This window comes from Chanos chanos, chromosome 8 (assembly GCF_902362185.1).
Source record: "Chanos chanos chromosome 8, fChaCha1.1, whole genome shotgun sequence".
Taxonomy (NCBI): Eukaryota; Metazoa; Chordata; class Actinopteri; order Gonorynchiformes; family Chanidae; genus Chanos; species Chanos chanos.
The window spans coordinates 10,934,229-10,957,165 of record NC_044502.1 but is presented as its reverse complement, the minus strand read 5'-3'; the positions used below and the strand labels follow the sequence as shown (position 1 = coordinate 10,957,165).

Genomic DNA, 22,937 nt, shown 5'->3' with positions numbered 1-22,937 from the left:
ATTCCCAAGCTTGACTTGGTTTGTTACGTTGCCCCCATCATAATTCGAAACAAATGGCATTCATCTAATCGGAGAACATGTGAATCAAACAGAAACGTTGCCATTCTTGAGAAATTTGTCCGTGTCCACACATTCTCTTTCTAGGAAGACCTTGGAGAGATCTGAACAGGGGGTGTGCTGTGACTGAATCCCAATTCAAAAATACAGTAATAATTTAAGAGTCCTGAAATCTTGTCACCCAGTGTCTCCAACCTTGAAGCTCTGGTTAAGGAGCAGTATGGTCTCATCAGTATGTTTGGATTTCATTTGGATATGCTTGGAGTCCTGGATGCCCTGCTGCTTTGTGCCTTATTTAGGAAGAAACAGGGGAACAGACTGCATGTTGTGTGTGGACCCATGCCCAGTCTCAGTCATATCCAAAATGAGCAATAGTATCTTGCATGGTGTACAAGTGCAGCAGGTTCTGTAGTATGTTGTGAATGTAGATGTCAGCGACATTTGGTTGATAAGCGTAAGGAAATGACTGATCATTCAGAACAATACTGAACATCAATTCTGGGCAAATGCATTTAAGAATGTCAGAACCACCAAATGTCTCATGGGAATTTTAAGTGGGGTTTAAATTGAGCTCATGTCCATTTTCTTTATAATCGATATACTAATTGTCAGATTGTTTTTCCTCTGTTCTGCTCTGCTGTCACTCATCGGAGCCAAAAGTTAAGATGGATTTTCAAAAATAACCTTACATGGTGTTACCTAATGATGTCCATGCTCTAATTTTAGAATATGAATCTTTGGATGCCCCATCGTTGAAATCATTGAGAGTTATGATACTTGCTTTGGGAACCTTTCAAATCATCCAGTCAGAATATGTCTCTTTAATTCCTTGCCTCATTTTAAGATGTTAGGTTTAGAGCACATTGTTAGGGATTATGCACTCTTATTCTGTCTGATGACGTACATGCAATACAATCATTTTTAAAGTTGCTGAAGCTTGACTAATTCCTTGAGAATCTGCTCTGTGTGATACTGTTAACTGCAGGGTGCCCAGAGACATACAACATATAACAATCAAAATTATCCATCGTTAAATTATCCATCGTTAAATCAGTTATCACACTAATCTACTGTCACATTAGTGAAAATGCTTCTTAGAAATCATTTTTTGCAGATTTGTGATTGTGGCCACAGTTTCTTCAGCGACGACTCTTAAACAGTTTGACCTCATGTAATATAATCTATTTTTGATTTTTCCACAGATCGCGAGGATCAGTCTATTCTTTGCACGTGAGTTGAAAGCTCTCTGTTACTTTACACTAAATGACCCTGGGTTTTATGCTCTGTGTAATGACGGCCACACAAAAGTAACTGTTGTCTGAAGGAAGTTGAAGTCTCTCACAGCGTTGGCTCCACCTAAACAAATTGCAGTTAGATAAACATGTAGGCAGGCATTAGGACACAAGGACGTGTTACACAATAACACAGTATCAGAGTATAAAATCTCATCCGTTTGGAGGTTGAGACAAGTTTCAGCGTTTTTGAGCAACATGTCTTTAAAGTTTGAGTGATATTTTATGAAGAGCTAAATCAACATCCAGCTGGTATTTTCAGTTTGAACAAATGTTCATTTTGCAGTGGGAACAGGCCTGATGCGCCTAGAGGTCAGCTCTCTTTAGAATCTGCCTTCTCACAGGAAATGTGCCCTCTGTCCTGATTCTAAATCCAGATTAGCTTGTCTGTGGAATTCCTTTTGTTTGTTTGTTTGTCCACAGGCATTATTGTGATGGTAGTCAACATTTGATTTTTTTTGTCCCCTTTCCTTCAACAGTTCCCAAATGCATTAAGGTCACTTTTCTTATCATTACGTAATGAGTGCAAAATGTTTGCTTAGAAAATCGAATAGTTGAATTGCCTTGTAATTCAGTCAGGTGCAATACAAATCCAATACAAGTACACATATCAAGTTTTTCGTCTTTTGGCATTGCTGTCTGAGGCATTGAGCACCTTTCCTGCCAAGCCTCTTGTGGACATTATGCAGGAAATGGAAATGGCCTTGGGGATCCCTTCAGTGGGCACCATTCTCTGATCACATCAGACACACCACTTCCGGAATACAGCCAACAATTTTCCAATGGGTTATTTAGACAATCTTTTTTAATGTTCTCGTGTGCCTGTTGAAGCCACCCCAGGCTTTTGGTTAGGCAAAGCAGGCTTAAAACGGACCAAAATGTTGAGCGCAGGGAATTATTGTATGACCAAGGTACATGGAATGTTCTCTCTGAAGGTGTTTACAAGTATGTATGAAATAACCCTGATGTATTACGAAAACTTTGGGACCCATGCCTCGTTAATATCAACACAAGGTTTCAAAGTAGTCTTGCTTTTGTGGTTGTACAACACTGCCCAAGTCGAAGATTACATAATGAATGCTATCCAAGACAGCACTCGACATAAGTAGCTTTCATTCATAAAATATTGTCATTCCTGTCATACCCAAACCAACGCACAAGTAAGCACTGTTTGCAACCAGCTGTATAGAGATAATATTTTGCGAGGGTGACAGGAAAGTAACACATTACGCTAATTTTCCGAGGTTTAGCGATTTTAGCACCCTGAACCTTTTTTTGGAATGTTTAGACATTCTGTCCTCATTCTGACCTTGGCTAGCCTCAGGATCAGTAGATATTTAAATCTCTTAGGAGATTTTAAAATTTGTGTTAACATGTTTTTGACTGTCATAATAACATTCTTAAAGATTTCTGAGTGAGAAAACATCATGCTAATGACTGCCCAGAACACCGGAACCCATTTACTTCATTTAATAGTTACAGTTAAACATTTTGGAAAGTTGCCCGACGTAAGTATGATAAACAGTGACTCATGCAGTGTCTTATATAAGGCACATTACACAGGAATTATTCTCAAACACTGCTAAATGAGTCCCTGGAGTTCAACATTTCAGAAATTATACGTGTGTTTAGTGTCGTTGTACTCATAAATTTGACAGGGTCACTAAAGTAAGCTGGATCATATTATCATATATAGTGTATATATTTTGGCAGTCTAGCCTCTGTTAGAAAACATATACAGTCTTCATTCGCGAGAGTTAATGTAAACTAATATCAGATACTGTCAAACACTGAGATCTGACCAATTCCGTAATTGAAGATGCTAGTGTCAACTGCCTGGGTTCATTGGTAGCATCTCTCCCTACATTCCCCATTCTTCCCAAATCAAAACATTCATTTCTTCAATATATCCCATAAAACAGTGAACCTAGAGAAAGAGTCATCCAGGACTGGCCTAATGTCATGAAGTACGTAACTTTTGGACAGTTTAGGTTTGGCAACATACCAGCACATGAGTCTTTACTTGCCAGGTAATCTGATCTTATTAACTATTCATGAAAAAATAAGGAAAAATAGTTCCTTGAAATCCCTTGAGCTGATGTGAAAGCTGATGTGAAAGAAACATATGAAATGTGCTGTAAAATGCCATCGTGACTTTATGTGAAAGATGAAGATCAGAGTGAGGCAAGTAGGAGTATTCTCTGTTTGTCTTGCAAACTCCATAGCAAGGCCATGTGAATCTGAGACACATTTTTACCATATATGGAGATGTTGGTGTCAGCCGATGGGTTGCAGTCAGTCATTGCTCTCGTATCAGAGATCAAAGCCAAACAACACACTTAATAGTAGTCTGGTTTAGAAGCTACTGTTTCTCTGTCTTTAGAATGCAATGACATTACTATGGCAAACTCTTAAGGCATCCTCCTAGAACTGCACTTGGCCAGGGAGTGTAAATAAGTGACATTGTGACATTGTTGGTAATCATGCAGCAATTTCAAGTTAGATATTAGATGCATTCTTGATTCTATGATTAATCCTGAGTCTTAAATCACTTCTTTACCCTTAATGCCCTCATAAGGTTTGAGAAATATATTCAAGTCACCAAATTGTGGTAGCTCAGCAGCTGTCATGAGATTTTAAGGGTTTGACAAATTGTAATAATATACTTTTTCCTTTAGCGTAACTGTTTCCATTATCTTTCATCACCTCTCAATGTTGTGTTTTTCTATAGAGGTGAGTCTGGTGCAGGGAAGACAGAAAACACCAAGAAGGTCATTCAGTATCTCGCAGTGGTGGCCTCCTCCCACAAAGGCAAGAAGGAATCAAGTGCTGTAAGTACCCAAATGCCATGATAACGTATTCAAGTTTAAATATGTGTCAGCGCGCTGTGAAATGTTTAGTAAATCCCAGCTCATCATGGAGAGAGCCTACGTAACTGTGATCTGAACACTAGCATTCCTGATTTATCTGTTCGTGAGTCATCTCAAATATAATAAATATTACTCTTCTATTTGATGGTAATTAGAAAAGCAGAATGGCTGCAGATATGCTGTACAGTAACCTCATTTTAAAATCAGAAACAGAAATCACCACTGTCTTAGATCATCACAGTTGACAGGAGACTGGGGGAGATATTCCAAAACTAGGACTGGTTCTGACGTCTGACCTTTGTCCAGACTGGCTAAACAAGATGCGGAAATAACCGTACCCTGAGCCTTTTTGACGTAATAAAGGATACACTGACTAGAGCAGCACTACCCTTTTTCCACTTAAGTGGAGTCTTGGCAAGCCATTGTGTCATATCTATAATAGGATTATTGAGAGTCTGTGGAAAGGTCATGTGTCATCCTGGAAATATTTATTGTAAATGGTAGGTCATTAGGAGGATCTCAACGTGAATATGCTCTAGTCAACCAGTTGAGCATTTCTCTTCCCAACAGCAAATATACCAATGTGTATCACTCAGATTAACCCATGTATTAAAATTTCCTCCAACTGGCAGCCATCAGGATCACAGTTGGCCTATGTGAGTAAAAGGGAATGTCCAGAGTTTTTCGTTTTGTTGTTTTTGTTTTTTCGCGTGTGGGTTTGTTTGCGTGTGTGTGTGTGTTTGCGTGCTCCATTGGGTCAAGAATTGCATGCTGGAGTTGTTCACTTATGTCGATCTTAGCGAAACAAAGTCTTACATGGAGGGACCTTCCCTATTAATAGCACTGACGTTGGAAAGGTTATTATATGAAGCCATAAAGTACTACATATTGTACTGTAGTATACAGACTTTTGTGGCAGTTTATCACGTATGTTACTCCCCCATCTGAGATTGAGGGGCCCTTTCAATGTTGGAGCTGAGGACTGGCATTGAAATGGTCTATCACAGACTGAACGAACACAGTGTGTGCATGCCAGTCTACCTTCCTGTCCATCCAAAGACATCATATCCACTCACAGACCTTATCTGTCTCTCTTCACCTGCCTACCAATCACAGGTTTGTTCAAATCCTCTGTAAAGCTCATGTGTGTGAATTTTATGAATTCATAATGCATTATAAGACTTGTTAAAAGCATATCTTTAATAATCAATATTCAGCTCTGTAAGTGATCCATGTTCATTTTTGACATATTGTAAAAAATTAGATATGCATTGAAAGACAAGCCAGTCACAATGCGCTTTTAATGTAATGCATGTTTTATAATGTGTTGTGGATATAATTTGGATTATAATTTTGCAATTGTTGTACATATGAGCTTCACAGAGAATGTTATTAGTTGATTGGCAGAATTAGTAGTAGAAGAACCACTGTTACGCACAGTTTGAATTTACTGAGCACCATTTTCTGTAATCTTTTCACCACCTTAAATATACAGTGAAAATATACTTTTTCCTAGTACCAAATGAAGTTAAAGAGTTAAAATTGTTGAACAGCCCCCCCTAATGGGCTAGTGTCCAGATGAGGTCATGTGCACCCTGGTGAGTTAAACAGAAATATTCCTGGGCAACTCCCAAACAGAGAGGTTTAACATACCTCCTCAAAGTTCTAGTGTTATGGTGCTCAAACCTCACAGCGCTTCTTCCGTGGCTTCTTCCCAGGAGGGGGTTCAGGACAGGGTAGCATCACATGTTTTTCAAACCTTTTCCTCTCAGAGTTAGCCAACTTTGTGTCTTATTCTTTTTTTGTCTTAGTCTTTTTTTCTCGCTCTGTGGAAAAGCCTCTCTGTCTTGTATTTTCTTGCAACTTTCCCTCTCTTTCTCCTGTTCTCTCTCTTTTCTGTCAGTGTCTGAAGCAATCAGGGATCTCCTTTCTTTCTCAGCGCTGAACTGTCTTTGGTACATATCTGCTTTCTCTCAAGTAATTCCGCAAGGTATTTTGAATGCTGTATCTCAGTGAGTTTTTTTCTTTTTTCTTTTTCATTTAACTTTCATGCTTTGTTTTGTTATGACTCATCAGACGGCTCATGTGAGCACTACAGAACTTCAGAAAAACTCAAACACAGCTCAGCCTGACAATACATGGCTTATGTCATTTAGCTGGGACAGTCTTGGTTACTAATAAAAGTCTACAGGAGAAAAACTGGCTTCAAGAGAAACAAAGTTTTAGCATTCATAGTATTTCCATCTTCATTTTGCGTTCTCTCATACATCACAATAAAATTAGATGATTTGTGGAAGCACTTTAATTTAAATATAGAATTTTGCGCTTTATTCCCTTTGGAAACTAGTGCTCTATAACTTAGCGCTGTTTTTCATGTAACATATATAGATTAGAAGTACAAGTCTGTCTTCAAGACACCAAATTTTCATCTGTAAGCATTTTGAATATTCTACATGCAGACCATTGTCTAAGCAGAGCATGCCCACTGAGGCTTCACAGCCTTGGCTACTAAACTAACTGCCTCCTTTTGATCAAAAGGATTTAAGATCTTAAAACTGACATGGCGTCTCACTTCATTACTTACCTACATCCTACTTGTCCCTGCAAACCAACACAAGCTGTACCTTTCTCAAGACTGGAGATAATTGCGGATTCTTGTTATTCCAACCGCAGTTTAATGGAATTTGTTCTTTCCTTTTTTGCAGTGCGCCACTGCATTGTCCTCATTTTGTTAATTGTTCCCGTGAGCATGTCAAAATCTAATAGTGATAAAAGGCAGCTTGATGAAACAAAAAAAGCATCCTCGGGCATTGAGTTCTGAATGCGGTTGGAGTGTATAACCCTGACTGCTATGTCCTTAGGGCATTGAGTTCTGAATGCGGTTGGAGTGTATAACCCTGACTGCTATGTCCTTAGGGCATTGAGTTCTGAATGCAGTTGGAGTGTATAACCCTGACTGCTATGTCCTTAGGGCATTGAGTTCTGAATGCAGTGGGAGTGTATAACCCTGACTGCTATGTCCTTAGAGCATTGAGTTCTGAATGCAGTGGGAGTGTATAACCCTGACTGCTGTGTCCTTTTGATGGACTGTGATGACCTCTGTCAACTGTACTGCAAAACAGAAGTCCTAGAAAAAAAAAAAACAACCTCATCCACATAGGATCTTGATTAACATTGTTGTTAATACATCAGACAGACTGGAACCCTTTCTTTCTTTACTGCTCATGGCTTTTTTTTTTTGGTAGCGTCTTGATTACTCAGAGAATTTCAACACCCAATCGTTTGAACGTAACGTAATCAATCGTTCAATCTTTTTTTTTTTAATTTATATATACACACACACACATACATACACTTTAAGTCCCTGTGAGTTCTTGTCTACCATTGTGTGTATCTCATCATCCTTTCATCTGGACCTCTAGGGTGAACTAGAAAAGCAGCTTTTGCAGGCCAACCCCATTCTGGAGGCTTTTGGAAATGCCAAAACAATCAAGAATGACAACTCATCACGATTCGTAAGTCTAATCTCAAGTCCAATGTTCAAATGAAAAGGATATCATGCCATCATGAAATAACACCCTGGCATATAATTTCCACATGATTTTGTCATTATGTCCAGTATCTAATGGTATCTGATGATTCTCATCTGATCTATTTCTTATGTTTACCTTACAGGGAAAATTTATCAGAATTAATTTTGATGTGACAGGCTTCATCGTTGGAGCAAATATAGAAACCTGTATCCTAAAAAGCAATAAACAGTCTTTAAATGTCATTTGGTTCATGAATGGAAATGAGTAGAAACTTTGCCTTTGTTGTATTTTGCCTTAATACCAAAACTTAGACCTGTTGGAGAAGTCACGTTGTGTCAGACAGGCAAAAACAGAGAGAACATTCCATATCTTTTACTACATGGTTTCTGGTGCAAAGGACAAGTTACGTGGTGAGTGCAGAAATTCTCCAGGGAATGTTATCATTGATAGTTATGGGTGGAATAGGTGAAGCATTCTTCTATGAATTTGGGACTCATGTTAATAAATCAAAGCAAATAGCATTAAAGCAAATAGCAATATAATTTAAGTTTCCTGGACAAGAACCCTCCAGATGCACCAAATGAACAGTTCTCTCAGAGTTTTAGTAATTCTGATCTGTGTTGCTGTACGTCCTCTGTGTTAGCATCTGTATCTGACGGGGTGGAGACCTTAAACATCAGTTTACGTTACTGTACAAATATAGACACATATGGAAACTGGTTAGGGGTCAAAACTGCCAAATGTGCTTCATTCTACTGACAAATTCTGTCATACTGTTCATATTTGTGCTTTACAGAGGAACTGCTCCTGGAGAACTTCACTAACTATCGCTTCCTGTCGAACGGCAATGTCCAGATCGCAGGCAGCCAGGACGATGACATGTATGAAGAGACCATGGAAGCCATGACCATAATGGGATTTACTGATGAGGAGAAAGCAGGTTGAGTATTCTGAAAATTCACCTCTGAGTTCATATTTGAGAATTCAAATTCAGCTATTCTTTTGCGTAGTGAAGCAATAGAAAGTTTTGAAGAGGCACTTTATCCGCATATGGAAGAGAAGGTGTTGAAGAGTATTGAAAAATGATATAGTGCGTGGTCCCATGACGGAAGATTACAAAGAAGCTCTTGTGTTGTGGCAAATAATTCTTTTGTTAATTATATAATTTGTAAAAGCGTTATTTTTTGTTTTTCCTGTCTTTAGGAGTCCTCAAAGTAGTCTCGACTGTGCTGCAGCTGGGCAACATTGAGTTTAAAAAAGAGAGGAACCAGGAGCAGGCTACTATGCCAGATAACACAGGTGATAAACAACACAGAAATGTTCTCTAGGCCTTCGGTTTGTCTAACATGTATGAAACTTTGATCGCTTACTGGGAGAATATGACTTTTTTGTCATCTCCAGCCGCCCAGAAAGTGTGCCACCTTCAGGGTATTAATGTGACTGACTTTACCAGGGCCATTTTGACTCCACGTATCAAAGTGGGTCGTGAAGTTGTACAGAAGGCTCAGACCAAGGAACAGGTAAAGTGTTTTGATGCCTATAACATGACGAGTGATGAGGGAGCGTTGGGACAAATGTTTTTTTTCTTTCTGAAAATGAAATATGAATAACAAGCTTCTTTGCCTCCTGCAATGGACTGGTGACCTGTCCAGGGTGTTTCCCCGCCTTTCACTCTATGAGCACTGCGATAGGCTCCAGCACCCCCCCGCGACCCTAATTAGGATAAGCGGCTTAGATAATGAGTGAGAGAGTGATAGCTTCTTTGCCTAATACACACAAATTTAGTGTGATAGGACCAACATTGCAGTTTTTCAGGTTAGTCATCGTTATTTATAGAATTGTTGCATTAGGCTTGTATTGTATTTTCTAGTGATGTACAGTATAAGATGACATTTGAACATAAATGCATACCTGAGCCACCACTTATAACAGTAACAAATGAACAAATGCTTATTTGTACAGGCTTTGCTTAGATACTATATACGTGTCTCTGTAACAGGCTGATTTTGCTGTGGAAGCCCTGGCGAAGGCTATGTATGAGCGTTTGTTCCGTTGGCTCCTGGGTCGAGTCAATAAGGCCCTGGACAAGACCAAACGTCAGGGCGCATCCTTCCTGGGAATCTTGGACATCGCTGGCTTTGAGATCTTTGAGGTCTGGAAAATCAATATTGTTTATTGTCTAAAGAACTGCATATTTTGCTATTTTACATCATTTATTTTTGAAGTACTCCAAATCAGTAAACAAAGTAAGGGTTTAACAGACTAATTAAAATCTCTCACAAATGCAGTAACTTGGCAGGAACTTACATGTAACAGAGGTATTCACATGGAAAATTTCCTTCTTTTTAGGATAATTCCTTTGAGCAACTCTGCATCAACTACACCAATGAGAAGCTACAGCAGCTCTTCAACCACACCATGTTCATCCTAGAGCAAGAGGAATACCAAAGAGAAGGCATCGAATGGAACTTCATAGACTTCGGTCTTGATCTGCAGCCTTGCATTGAGCTCATTGAGAGACCGGTGAGTGTGTGTGTGTGTATATGTGTGTGTGTGTGTACATGTGTTTATTGAAAGAATAAGTTTACTCTTTATTGTGCTGTTTTTTCTGCCATGACAGTGCTAATAGAGATAATCTGTGCTGACAGTATGTCTCTCAGCATGTAATCCGCTTGTATAAGCAGTTTTCTGCTACTGTGCTGGCAGTGAAAGACAACTTCTGGTATGAAACAAACTACATCTATCATTGACAAAGAAGACACCAGAGGGCAGCAACTGTATGTTGGTGAATACAACATGATGGATTTTGTGAATATTTCCAACAGAACAACCCACCAGGTATCTTGGCCCTGCTGGATGAAGAATGTTGGTTCCCCAAGGCCACAGATGTTTCCTTTGTGGAAAAACTTTGCAACACACAGGGCAACCATATCAAGTTTGCTAAGCCCAAACAGCTGAAAGACAAGACTGAGTTCTCTGTTCTTCATTATGCTGGAAAGGTAAATTGATAAATTGATTGATTAAATTGACTTTCCATTTCATTTATGAAAATACATGTTCAGTGCTTAAACCACCGAGACATACATTCAAGTGGTGTGATTACCTCACAGTGGAAATAAGGAGAGTTTTTTTCTTAGGTGGACTACAATGCCACAGCCTGGCTCACGAAGAACATGGATCCGCTGAATGACAACGTTACAGCACTGCTCAACAATTCCTCAATACCAATTGTCCAAGAGCTATGGAAAGACAGTCAGTATTGTCAATTAGATGTTCACTCGTCATCAAAATGACCTGAGCCCATTTAATGAAATATACTTTTTGGATTTAGAGGCAGAGTGGAATCCTTTGTTGATATTTGTGATAATAATATTTTGCACATTTTTATAAAGTAAATGTCTTTCCTAAGTAGCACTAGCATTCAGTTCATTCATTTCAGGGTAAGGTATGGTTTACCGTCAAGTTTTTCATAAATTCTGTTTCACCTACCAGTGGATCGTGTGGTTGGTCTGGACACTCTTGCCAAGATGTCAGACAGCGGTGCACCAAGCTCTTCCAAAACCAAGAAGGGCATGTTCCGTACTGTTGGCCAGCTGTACAAGGAGTCCCTCGCCAAGCTCATGACCACCCTTCACAACACACAGCCTAATTTTGTCCGATGTATCATCCCCAACCACGAAAAAAGAGTATGTTTTCTCCCTGATATTATAACTGGCAGTTCTGAATAGTGGCTCTGGCTGTGTAATACTTCCTTGACTTTAAGTGATCTGAATCCATTGATTTGGTATCCCTAAATTACATACCCACAGTTTGATTTTGGGTGATGACATACTGCTAACTGTTAAATGTTACTGATGATTCGGAATTCTCTAGGCAGGGAAGCTGGATGCTAATCTTGTGCTGGAGCAGCTGAGGTGTAACGGTGTACTAGAGGGCATCCGTATCTGTCGGCAAGGATTCCCCAACAGGATAGTCTTCCAGGAATTCCGTCAACGGTAAATGACTCAAACTAGTGACTTACACTTGTTCTAAACAAGCTTGTACAGTGTCTTTTCACATCACCTCTTGAATACTACAGCCACAATACAGAACTCCCCTAGTAGTGGTAGATGCACAAGCATGTCCAGTACTTGCACAGTTCATAATCATAATCTTCAAAAAGAGATCAGAGTACTTAACAGCATCTCTGCTGTCTTTCACTGGATTTCTCTTTGCAGCTGAATGCATATACAATAGTATGTTTTAAGTATGTTTCAACCATATGTTGTAAGTCAAATGTTACTTTTATGTGGTCACAGTTGTTAACAGTAAGACAAACAGAAAACCTGCTCTCTGCTTTGCTGAACAAAGGGTTAGATGGATATGGTCTGACTACTGTATATAATATTTTGCGCAATTTATTGAACCCATTTAGATATGAGATCTTGACAGCCGGTGCAATTCCAAAGGGATTTATGGACGGAAAACAAGCTTGTTGCCTAATGGTGAGATTATATGTATTCTAATCACAGTATCTGCTTATAGAATAGTGGCACTATACTGCTGTGATATTAGGCTTTCCTCTCTTTCAAGGTTACATTTCTATCTGCCAGACAGTATGCCTCACATACGCCCTTTCCAATGCAACTCCTTTTTTCTCATACAACTTTCACTGTAGATGAAAAACCTGGATTTGGACCCCAACCTCTATCGTATTGGACAAAGTAAGATCTTTTTCCGCACTGGAGTCTTGGCCCAACTGGAGGAGGAGCGTGATCTCAAGATCACTGTTATAATCATTGCTCTCCAAGCCCAGGCAAGAGGATTCCTGGCCCGAAAGTAAGTGAGGCGCTCCATCATATTTAGGTCTTTTTTACAGACTAGGTCAAGATATAATACAAACTTTCTGACATGCACCCTATTACCAGTTAATATTTTGTGTCTGTCTCATACTTCATCAGGGCTTTTGCCAAGAGACAGCAGCAGCTGACGGCCATGAAAGTGATCCAGAGGAACTGTGCTGCCTACCTCAAACTCAGGAACTGGCAATGGTGGAGGCTCTTCACCAAGGTTAGCTAGATGAAAGCTCTGGATACTCAATTAAAACCAGGTCAATCAGGGAGCTGTATGTACTAGTAATATTGTGCTCCACAGGTTAAGCCTCTGCTGCAAGTCACCCGGCAAGAGGAGGAAATGACTTTGAAAGAAGAGGAGCTGCAGAAAACAAAAGAGGCTGCACAGAGGTTTGAGACAGAGCTCAAGGACATCACACTGAAGCACACACAGGTACGGTAGATGAACAAAGTTAAAGCTTTCCTAATACACCTCCCCTCCATTGTATTGTGCATTGTCCCCATTTGTACTTATATATTTATCCTTGCTGGCTTCTGTCCCCTTTGCCAGTTCTTTGCTGGTTTGACCCTAATTCGCTCCTATGTCAACTTGTACCTCTAGGTGGTTGAGGAGAGGAACCAGCTTCAGGAGCGGCTTCAGGCCGAGACAGAGCTTTACGCAGAAGCTGAAGAGATGAGGGTGCGCCTGGAAGCTAAGAAACAGGAACTAGAGGAGATCCTCCATGAGATGGAGGCCCGTCTGGAGGAAGAAGAGGACCGTGGTGTAGCCTTGCAAGCGGAGAGGAAAAAGATGCAGCAGCAGATCCAGGTTTGCTACTCACATTGTCAACTTTCATAATCTTGTTGTAGTGATCATGTTGCTATTTATTTTCATTAATTCATACATTAATGTACACTATTCATAATAAGTAGAATTTTAACAATGACAGTAATTATAATAATTGAAACTCCTACCTATGCCCTCAGTAATATTCAAGTACTGGTTGGAGATTTACACAGTCTGTAGAAAGTTTCTAAATTTCTTTCATCTTTCTTTCCTATCAGGAACTCGAGGAGCATCTTGATGAAGAGGAAGATGCTCGTCAGAAGTTGCAGCTGGAGAAGGTGTCTTGTGAGGGCAAGATAAAGAAGTTGGAGGATGATATTTTAGTGATGGAGGACCAGAATAACAAACTTTTGAAGGTCTGTAATTCTGAAGAATGACACATCACTTAACAGTCTTTATTATAATCCTTACGATAGGCGTTACAGCTTCAGAAGCACAATATTAAAAAATGCTAAGACATATTACGATAGAAACCAACAGGTTATACAAGTTATACACTGTTGTTGGCTCAAAGCAACAGACAGTAAAGTGTAGGTTTCTGAAAATTCTTTTGTTCTGTTTTCCCTCAGGAACGTAAGCTTTTGGAAGAAAGAGTAGCAGACTATAGTGCAAACCTGGCTGAGGAAGAGGAAAAATCCAAAAACCTGGCCAAGCTGAAGACCAAACATGAGTCCATGATATCTGAACTTGAGGGTTTGTAAAAACTTGTGTGGTTTCTTTTTTACTATGAATTCCAATAACGATTATATGAGGAATAACTGTGATTGCTTGCTGATCTGCAGTGCGTTTGAAGAAAGAGGAGAAGACTCGTCAGGAGCTGGAAAAAAATAAGAGAAAGTTGGAAGCAGAGTCAAATGACCTTCAGGACCAGATTGCTGACCTGCAGTCTCAGATCGCTGACCTAAAAGCACAGCTCGCAAAGAAGGAAGATGAGCTTCAGGCTACACTAGCACGGTATGCTTTATTAGTACTTTAGCTTTTGCCCTTCTTCTGACATGATTCAACCCTCAACCCTTACTATCCACCTACAGATTCACAATGCTGTTCACAGCCCTGTTGTTGGTTGACATTTTTCCTGTCATTTTGTCGCATCAGGTTGGAAGAGGAGACGGCTCACAAGAACAATGCACTGAAAAAGATCAGAGAGTTGGAGGGAATCATCTCTGACCTGCAGGAGGATTTGGAGTCGGAGCGTGCTGCTCGTAACAAAGCTGAAAAGGCAAAGCGGGATCTTGGAGAGGAGCTGGAGGCCCTCAAGTCTGAGCTGGAAGACACACTGGACACCACAGCTGCCCAGCAAGAGCTCAGGTGTGTATTGATGCAACCCAATCATGTCCAGTTGTTGTTATAATGTTGTACTCAGACTCACAGCAACCTTCAGTGATGAGGTTTGTTTAGCTATGTGATTGAAAGCTTTATTAGAAATCTGACAGGGTGTTAATTGTCACCAACCATGGTGTTGTAAACTTTCTTTAGAGCCAAACGTGAACAGGAGGTGACTATGCTGAAGAGGGCGATGGAAGATGAGAGTCGTGCACATGAGGCCCAAGTGCATGAGATGCGGCAGAAGCACACTCAAGCCGTTGAGGAGCTCACTGACCAGCTGGAGCAGGCTAAGAGAGTAGGCATACGTTTTCAACAGAACATGATGAAAAAAGCTACTGAATTTCACCAATCGAATAGAAGCAACTACATGCATCTTTTTTTTTTTTTGGTTTTATGCTTATGTCCAAGTTTGCATGACAATGTTTTGCCTGGAACCTATAAAGAACTACTCCATCTCCATGCTCTTTAGGTGAGAACTAACCTGGAAAAGGCCAAACAGGCTTTGGAGAAAGAGACGTCAGAGCTGACTGTGGAGATCCGCTCAATCACTCAGGCTAAGCAGGATGTAGAAAACAAAAAGAAGAAAGTTGAAAGTCAGTTCAGTGACCTGCAGTCTCGCTACAGTGAAAGTGAGAAGCAGAAGGCAGAGCTGGGAGAGCGTGTTACCAAAATCACAGTAAGTGAGAATGTTTTACAATCACTCCCAAATCATATGCTGTTTAGAAATGAGCAGGTAACTTTCTTTCAAATTAAGTTTCATTTCTCTCACACAGCCTGTTTCTCTTATTTGTACAGGTGGAATTGGAGAGTGTGACTAACCTTCTCAACGAAGCTGAGGGAAAGAACATTAAGCTGAGCAAAGATGTTGCTGCACTGACCTCTCAAGTTCAAGATACACAGGTATCATATTCACTGATCATTTCCATGATGGTTCCATGTTATAATGATAAGACGTAATCAGGTATTCCTGTCAAGGGCTCCATGTTTTGATGTGATTTCTTGTCCTTAACAAGATCTTGTCAAACTGGATCTTAAAATTATCCTGTTTTGTGCTGGTTTAGGAGCTGCTTGCTGAGGAGACAAGGCAGAAGTTGCAGTTCTCCACCCGCTTACGACAGATGGAAGATGAACGCAACAGCATTCAGGAACAGCTGGAAGAGGAGTCAGAAGCAAAAAGGGTTGTGGAGAGGCACGTCTCCACTCTGACTGTGCAGGTAAAGCCTCCAAACATAGACACAACATACATTGGGCATTGGAATGGGACAGAAAGCTCAAGTATGTGGCACCTTATTACAACATGAATATTTAATTTTTTCATGTCCACAGCTTTCAGACTTTAAGAAGAAGCTGGATGAGGCATCAGGCAATATTGAACTATTGGAAGAGAGTAAGAAACGACTGCAGAGGGACCTGGAGGCAGCCAACAACCAGTTTGATGAGAAGTCAACAGCATATGATAAGTTGGAGAAGACCAAGAACAGGCTGCAGCAGGAGCTAGAGGATGTAATGATGGACCTAGACAACCAGAGACAGACGGTCTCCAACTTGGAGAAGAAGCAGAAGAAATTTGACCAGGTTTGTGATTATTTTACAGTTCAATTGTCGTAACTTGGGCATGCTTAAGGGTAAGACAAAACTGATGAAGGATGGGCTTTTTGGGTTGATCAACAAGTTCTTGGTCAACTACCATCATGCCTGTCATTTTCCCTGTCTGGAATTGTAAAGCCACCCCAGGTCTTACTATGGTTGCATTATGGTCACCTTGGTTTGTGTTTTATCAGATGCTTGCAGAAGAGAAGAGCATCTCCAGTAAGTACGCAGATGAACGTGATCGAGCAGAGGCCGAGGCTCGAGAAAAGGAAACTAGAGCACTGTCTCTGGCCAGAGCACTGGAGGAAGCTCGGGATGCCCGTGAGGAGCTAGAGAGGGCCAACAAAGCACTACGTCTTGAGATGGAGGACCTGGTCAGCTCCAAGGATGATGTTGGCAAGAATGTAAGTAGGAGATTTTGTTATGAATGCATAACACCTGACTGTTTATGTATTTATTCACTTAACTGTCAAACCTTACTTGAGACATTCGCTGAAAACAGACGCAAAGTTAAACTTGCTCTTGCATTTTAGGTGCATGAACTTGAGAAGTCAAAGCGTTCACTGGAGGCTCAAGTGGAAGAGATGAAAACTCAGATGGAAGAGCTGGAGGATGAGTTACAGGCAGCTGAGGATGCCAAACTCCGTTTGGAGGTCAACATGCAGGCCCTCAAAGCCCAGTTTGAGAGGGATCTCCTAGGCAGGGATGAGATGGGTGAGGAGAAAAAGAGACAACTGGTCAAACAGGTGAGGTCACAGCCTCTTTGTCCCTTTTGATGAAGGATAAACATTATTTGGAAAATGTCACACCACACTGAGCAAAACTGGTTTGTTTGTCATATTCACTAATAATAGCACTACAATATTCAGGAGCAGATATACTGTATATAGAGTCCTTCTACAGTTCTTGTTCACTGGAAAAACAAGTACTGTATGATGTTTTGCATATAAAAGATATATTGTTTTTACCCAACAGGTTCGTGAGTTGGAGACTGAGCTGGAGGATGAGCGCAAGCAGAGGTCTGCCATGGCAGCAGCTAAAAAGAAACTGGAGGTAGACATCAAAGACCTGGAAAGTCAAATTGATTCCTCCAACAAGGGACGAGATGAGGCCATCAAACAGCTCCGTAAACTCCAGGTGAATGCAGTTTCATGTCCAGCATTGAAAATCCAATACATTGAAAATACAATCTCATTTCAAGGGTTGTCCTAACAATAACATATTTAATCACCCAGGCCCAGATGAAGGACTACCAGAGGGATCTGGATGATGCCCGTTCTGCCAGGGAAGAAGTTCTAACCACTGCAAAGGAAAGTGAGAGGAAGGCAAAGAGTCTGGAGGCTGAACTCATGCAGTTACAAGAGGTACAAAATTCAAAAATTTGTATTTTTGTATACAAATTTTGTAAATAAAATTTGAATTTTGTAATTTAATAGAGAAAATTTAACGCTTGATTTTTGCCTCTGTGAAGACTTGGATAGTCAAATTATTTAATTAATTTAGAGAGACTTTGCTTAGCATTGTTTTATGTGTAGGATCTGGCTGCAGCAGAGAGAGCAAAGAAACAAGCTGAAGCTGAGAGGGATGAGTTGGCAGATGAACTTTCCAGCAACACATCTGGAAAGTGAGTATTGCAAGACATGAACTAATACCATTGACCATTGTTTCAGCAAAAACATGCAAAAGCTATGGCATGCATGACTAATTTAAGGCTTAAATATTAATGCTGTATTTCATGCTTTTGGTATTATTACTGATATGAGTTAAAATAAAAGATGTTGGCACTAATTGTAACTACCTGTTTGCGATGCTGAAGATTTTGATGTGGCTAAACTTGCTAGGTCTGGTCTTTGCTAACACAGCTGAAGATTTTACTGTTTTCTCTTTGTGTTCATTAAGCTGTTTGTCTTAATAAACACAAAATATACTGATTTAAAGGGGGTATGCAGCTTTTTTCAGCATCAAACTAGTGTCCAACAAAAGGAATGCACCTAAGTTGTCCCCAAATATTGAATAGCACCAAGGAATCTGTACACAATGTCTAAGCAGCAGTGTCCATGACACAGTAGTTTTGAGTTAATTACTGACCCAGGCTGGTTCTTATTTAGGTAGCAGTGGCTTTAACCTCAAATTTGAAAAAATCTTTGTAGGTCTGCCTTGGCCGATGAGAAGAGGCGACTGGAGGCTAAGATTGCACAGTTGGAGGAGGAACTGGAGGAGGAGCAGAGCAACATGGAGATGATCAATGACAGGCTGAGGAAGAGTGTACAGCAGGTAATGTTGGGAATCCAAAATAACTTCTGATTACAGAAGTTTTGCTTGTCATTATTACTTTCTTGTCACTGAAATTGGCTTCAAAGATAAAAAAATTTCGGCTTTCGCAGTTAGTGAATTGCTTGACATCACCTAATCCAGTCGAATGTTTTAGATAAGCAGTCGGCCCTTCCACACTGAAACAACAGGATCAAAACGAATCATTACATTTTTTTGTTCTTCTCCTCAGGCTGAACAACTGAATAACGAGCTTCAGGCAGAGCGTGCCACATCCCAGAAGAATGAGAGTGCGCGGCAGCAGTTGGAGAGACAGAACAAAGACCTCAAGACTAAGCTCCAGGAGATGGAGAAGGATGTCAAAAATAAGTTCAAGGCCTCCATTTCTTCCCTGGAAGCTAAAGTTGCCCAACTCGAGGAGCAGTTAGAGCAGGAGAACAGGTGAGAAATGTGTATTTTGTAGGCAAAAAAAATGAAAACTGGTTAAATTTAAATAAGGTTAAAACAAGTTTAAATAAGGGCAAAACAAGGGCTGTTTTGTGTCTTTTTTTGGATTTGTTTGAGTAGTAACTGCTAGTTCTTGATCATGCAGGGAAAAACAAGCTGGTGCGAAGGCAATGCGACAGAAAGACAAGAAAATGAAAGACTTGTTGATCCAGGTGGAGGAGGAACGCAAACAAGCAGAGCAATACAAAGACCAGGTCTGCCATTAATGTCCCTCTGAAGTTTCCTCTTTATATCTCTTTCTTTTAGATGTTGTTGTCATCCACTCCTTTGGTGTACTTATCTTATAAGCAATTATTTTTTCAGAATCTCTATCACTGTTGAACGAACTTGAGTGAAATGGAGTGAAACTCATAGACATCACATTTTTTGTCAGACCTTCATCTATAAGTAGTTTCATTGTGTGATAAAGACCACTCTTCAAAATTTGCAACCCGGCTGGAAAAGTGCATTTTTGTGAATCACGTTGTACACAGGCAGACAAGGCGAATGTAAGGGTGAAGCAGCTGAAGAGGCAGCTAGAGGAGTCAGAGGAGGAATCCCAGCGTGCTACCGCCGCCCGCAGAAAGCTGCAGAGAGAGCTGGATGAGGCCACAGAGGCCAACGATGCCATGAGCCGTGAGGTGACCACACTCAAGAACAAACTCAGGTAAGCACGCCCGAGCATTAAGCTGCCAATAAAGTGAACAAAACTCCATAATTTACTCTTCATGACATAAAACATCCTTTTGCTGGCTTGAAATCAGCACCCGAGAGATATTTTTAACACTTTTTCTTACTTTACGGTGTTCCCATTGGTGTTTAAAGGCATGTATTATCAGTAGGACTAGCAGTTGCCATTGGCACATTGTTTCCCCATTGTCCCCTTTTATTCTTTACGCATTGTGTAGATACATGGACAGGTTGTAGAGTTTTTTCAATGATACAGCAAACTTGATTTGCCCAGACATTTCTTTGACTAGAAACCCAAGGTTTTCTGTCTCATTTTCAGAGGCAATCCTGAACCTTCACAGTGACTAAGCAGGTACCACTGTATTGAGAAGTTGCCATGTTGATACTCATCACTTCCTTTTCATAGCTCCAGTCACAGAGCAGTTTCCTTCTGTCATTATTTCAACCGACAGAGCGAAATATGGTTTATTTAAAGTTTAAAATCACTTGGGTGCTTTAAGGAATTGTTGAGGACTAATGATAACCAGATACATTGCCAATTTGCAAAATAGGTATATAAATATCCCTCTGAATCCTTTTGTGATTGGGATGCTCATCCAACAGACCAGACGAAAACAATTTGACTGCATGTTTTGTTTTTTAAATCTCTCTCCCACAAATCAGGGTTCATTGATTGATCAAACCAAACAGGACATCCTGTGTCTGTTTAAGACTCAACTGTATTATCAGTTGAAATCAGACTTTCTCAGATAACAGCAGATAACCCTGTCCTCCCTGTCCAAAATCAGTTACACAGGTCAAATAAGTCTCATTTGTTCAAAAACGTTTAGCTGTTTAAATGTCTCCATCTGACCATATTTCTCTCTACTTTGAAACACAGTTCATTGGCCTGAACCCACAGTGAACTTCTCATTTTGCCTGTTCTGACAGGATTTAAATGAGTTGAATGATAATGTATGCAGTGTTTGTGTACACGTCTTGACCTAACCTCAACTCCATCGTTCCATAAGTGACTTATGACTGCTTTTTGACTGAGCGCACAGACTAGTCTAATTTTTGAAACTATTTAGAACATTCAAAGCCAGGAGTGCACAGCTCAAAGTCATCAGTGCCTCTGAGTCAGGAGACAGTCACAAGTGCTTTACACTGATTTTTTTTTTGCAGTTGTTTCTTCACAGATTGGTCAGACAAAGCCACCCAGATAGAGCAGCTCACGTCTTGACATCTCTGCGTTTATTCAATAGCGTTGCAACACCAACAGTACTCAAATACCAAATAATCAAACGCAACAAAGAGACTAAACGTCGTGTGAAGTGCAGATTGTTTTACTAGATCAGCTCTACAGTTTTCAATGTTTTCAATGTTGGACCACAGCTAAAGGCCCTTTGGAATGCCCTTACATAATAAAATATGTCTGAGAGATGTTACTTGCAGGATCGGAGCTGGTAATCTGCAAGGCTTTGTTTGACTGTTATCATACATGTCATATGATATTGTGCCATTATAATCAGATTTTTTTTGAAAGTGGCTCATCATACGCAAGATGGCCCCTAAATAATCAGACTGAAATCACTGCTTCATATCTAACTGTTTGGCTTGGCTGAGCACTGGAGTAAAATGATAATAAAAAAAAGTGAAAATATATGGAAGAGTGTGGAAGTGTGGAAGAGTGCGATAACCCTCGAGAATCCTGACGAGATTTTCGGGTCGTTTTTGTTACGAAGAGAATTATCAAAATTTTAGATTCATAATTGATGATGTCGTTGCGTTCCAGACGGGGAAACGAACCATCCTTCAGCAGCAGCAGCAGCAGCAGCACAACACGCCGCACTGGGGGAGTGAGCCGACGGGCGGTGATTGACACCTCGGATGCTGCAGAGGATGATGTGGACATGCAGGGTGATTACAATGGAACCAAGGCCAGCGAATAGAGTCACCCTAGTTTTCCCTCAGCCCTGCATTCTATCCCGTCACACTGTACCAAATAGATCTGCTTAACCAAAGAATACAAATTTGAGTGATCCTGATACATTTTGCTTGTTGATTGCTACCGAAACACTGCTCTACATCAATTAATTGACTGGTTGTGAATGTAACCCTGACTTTTTTTTTTTTTATTTTGTATTTTGCCCCCAAATCATTATAGGCCTCCATTCAAGCATAGCATCTCACTGTCTAATTCATCTTTCTAACAATGAGAGGGATTACATGTGATTCCACTGGCCTCTCACTGACTATTTGAATGTGAAGTGTTTAGCTTGAGTGAAAGCCAAACAGCTCTATATACATTCAGGAGTAGTATCGACACAGTATGAAAGCACTGGTTTAACAATATATGTTAGAGACCATTCATTTGTTCATTTGTATGTTTTCCATGTCTTTGAATAGTGGTTCTTTGCTAGTCGACAGATATGTGTACCTGTAGTGAACTGCACTGTTTCTTACTTTATACATGTCTCATATAGCTGCGTCACATCTTGTAATTTGAGTTATGAGCCTGTCAAAGAAAAATTCTTAAACCTTTAGCGATTGTGGTCAAATGTTCCATATTTCAATGCTATATGAAAATATCACCGAGCTATGCAATTATTTTATCAAGATATGAGAGCTTTAAATGTGTTTCATATCAGTCCTCATATCAGGCCTCAAGTGCAATGGATCCAGATAATTTCAACAATTTTCTAACTTCCTTATGAAAACAGAATAGTCCACACCTTTTAAAAAAGTGAAATGTAACTTTGCCATTTTAATCAGAGGGTTAACAGGTTTTTATTTTTATTTAAGCAAACATGCTCTTTTTCATACTGAGCTATGAAGAGGCCACGCCCCATTAAAGGGTAACCAGATTTCCTTAGCACTTTACGATAAAATATTCCACCTATGAAGTTTTTTGGTTGTGACATAATGTGGGAGATTAATTTTCACACACATTATGCTTTCCAAATTAATGTTTTAAACAAGCCTGAATGATTTGTCAGAACATCTTTTAATGTTGGGATTTTATTCATTCTAATCCATGTCACTCCCCTGCTTCCCACCACAGACACACACACACACACACACACAGACATACACAGAATAACTGTGCTTCTTTTGAAATAAAATCTGTCAGTCAAATATTACAGCCATATAATGACATGCGTGTAACGAATGAGCACCACTGT

General features: G+C 40.1%; 1 protein-coding gene across 2 annotated transcripts in view; it reads left to right on the top strand.

Annotated features, from left to right (window-relative positions):
• myh11a (myosin, heavy chain 11a, smooth muscle) overlaps positions 1 to 21,883 on the top strand; it is a 29,303-nt gene extending 7,420 nt beyond the window's left edge. The window contains exons 4-42 of one of the 2 annotated variants that reach the window (XM_030781025.1): positions 1,260 to 1,287; positions 4,081 to 4,180; positions 4,852 to 4,875; positions 7,642 to 7,734; positions 7,895 to 7,958; positions 8,064 to 8,162; positions 8,549 to 8,692; positions 8,956 to 9,051; positions 9,154 to 9,272; positions 9,752 to 9,904; positions 10,102 to 10,275; positions 10,578 to 10,751; positions 10,890 to 11,004; positions 11,245 to 11,438; positions 11,626 to 11,747; positions 12,167 to 12,236; positions 12,410 to 12,570; positions 12,693 to 12,801; positions 12,886 to 13,017; positions 13,186 to 13,392; positions 13,629 to 13,766; positions 13,980 to 14,103; positions 14,193 to 14,364; positions 14,506 to 14,718; positions 14,887 to 15,031; positions 15,206 to 15,412; positions 15,532 to 15,636; positions 15,798 to 15,950; positions 16,063 to 16,311; positions 16,518 to 16,730; positions 16,860 to 17,072; positions 17,302 to 17,463; positions 17,562 to 17,690; positions 17,862 to 17,950; positions 18,477 to 18,600; positions 18,830 to 19,038; positions 19,190 to 19,298; positions 19,578 to 19,750; positions 21,548 to 21,883. In XM_030781025.1, the coding sequence (XP_030636885.1) occupies positions 1,260 to 1,287; positions 4,081 to 4,180; positions 4,852 to 4,875; positions 7,642 to 7,734; positions 7,895 to 7,958; positions 8,064 to 8,162; positions 8,549 to 8,692; positions 8,956 to 9,051; positions 9,154 to 9,272; positions 9,752 to 9,904; positions 10,102 to 10,275; positions 10,578 to 10,751; positions 10,890 to 11,004; positions 11,245 to 11,438; positions 11,626 to 11,747; positions 12,167 to 12,236; positions 12,410 to 12,570; positions 12,693 to 12,801; positions 12,886 to 13,017; positions 13,186 to 13,392; positions 13,629 to 13,766; positions 13,980 to 14,103; positions 14,193 to 14,364; positions 14,506 to 14,718; positions 14,887 to 15,031; positions 15,206 to 15,412; positions 15,532 to 15,636; positions 15,798 to 15,950; positions 16,063 to 16,311; positions 16,518 to 16,730; positions 16,860 to 17,072; positions 17,302 to 17,463; positions 17,562 to 17,690; positions 17,862 to 17,950; positions 18,477 to 18,600; positions 18,830 to 19,038; positions 19,190 to 19,298; positions 19,578 to 19,750; positions 21,548 to 21,704 (5,462 nt within the window). In that variant the 3' untranslated portion in view covers positions 21,705 to 21,883. The remainder of the gene's footprint in view (positions 1 to 1,259; positions 1,288 to 4,080; positions 4,181 to 4,851; positions 4,876 to 7,641; positions 7,735 to 7,894; positions 7,959 to 8,063; positions 8,163 to 8,548; positions 8,693 to 8,955; positions 9,052 to 9,153; positions 9,273 to 9,751; positions 9,905 to 10,101; positions 10,276 to 10,577; positions 10,752 to 10,889; positions 11,005 to 11,244; positions 11,439 to 11,625; positions 11,748 to 12,166; positions 12,237 to 12,409; positions 12,571 to 12,692; positions 12,802 to 12,885; positions 13,018 to 13,185; positions 13,393 to 13,628; positions 13,767 to 13,979; positions 14,104 to 14,192; positions 14,365 to 14,505; positions 14,719 to 14,886; positions 15,032 to 15,205; positions 15,413 to 15,531; positions 15,637 to 15,797; positions 15,951 to 16,062; positions 16,312 to 16,517; positions 16,731 to 16,859; positions 17,073 to 17,301; positions 17,464 to 17,561; positions 17,691 to 17,861; positions 17,951 to 18,476; positions 18,601 to 18,829; positions 19,039 to 19,189; positions 19,299 to 19,577; positions 19,751 to 21,547) is intronic. The other variant, XM_030781024.1, reaches the window with a different exon arrangement.
• The last annotated feature ends 1,054 nt before the right edge of the window (positions 21,884 to 22,937 follow it).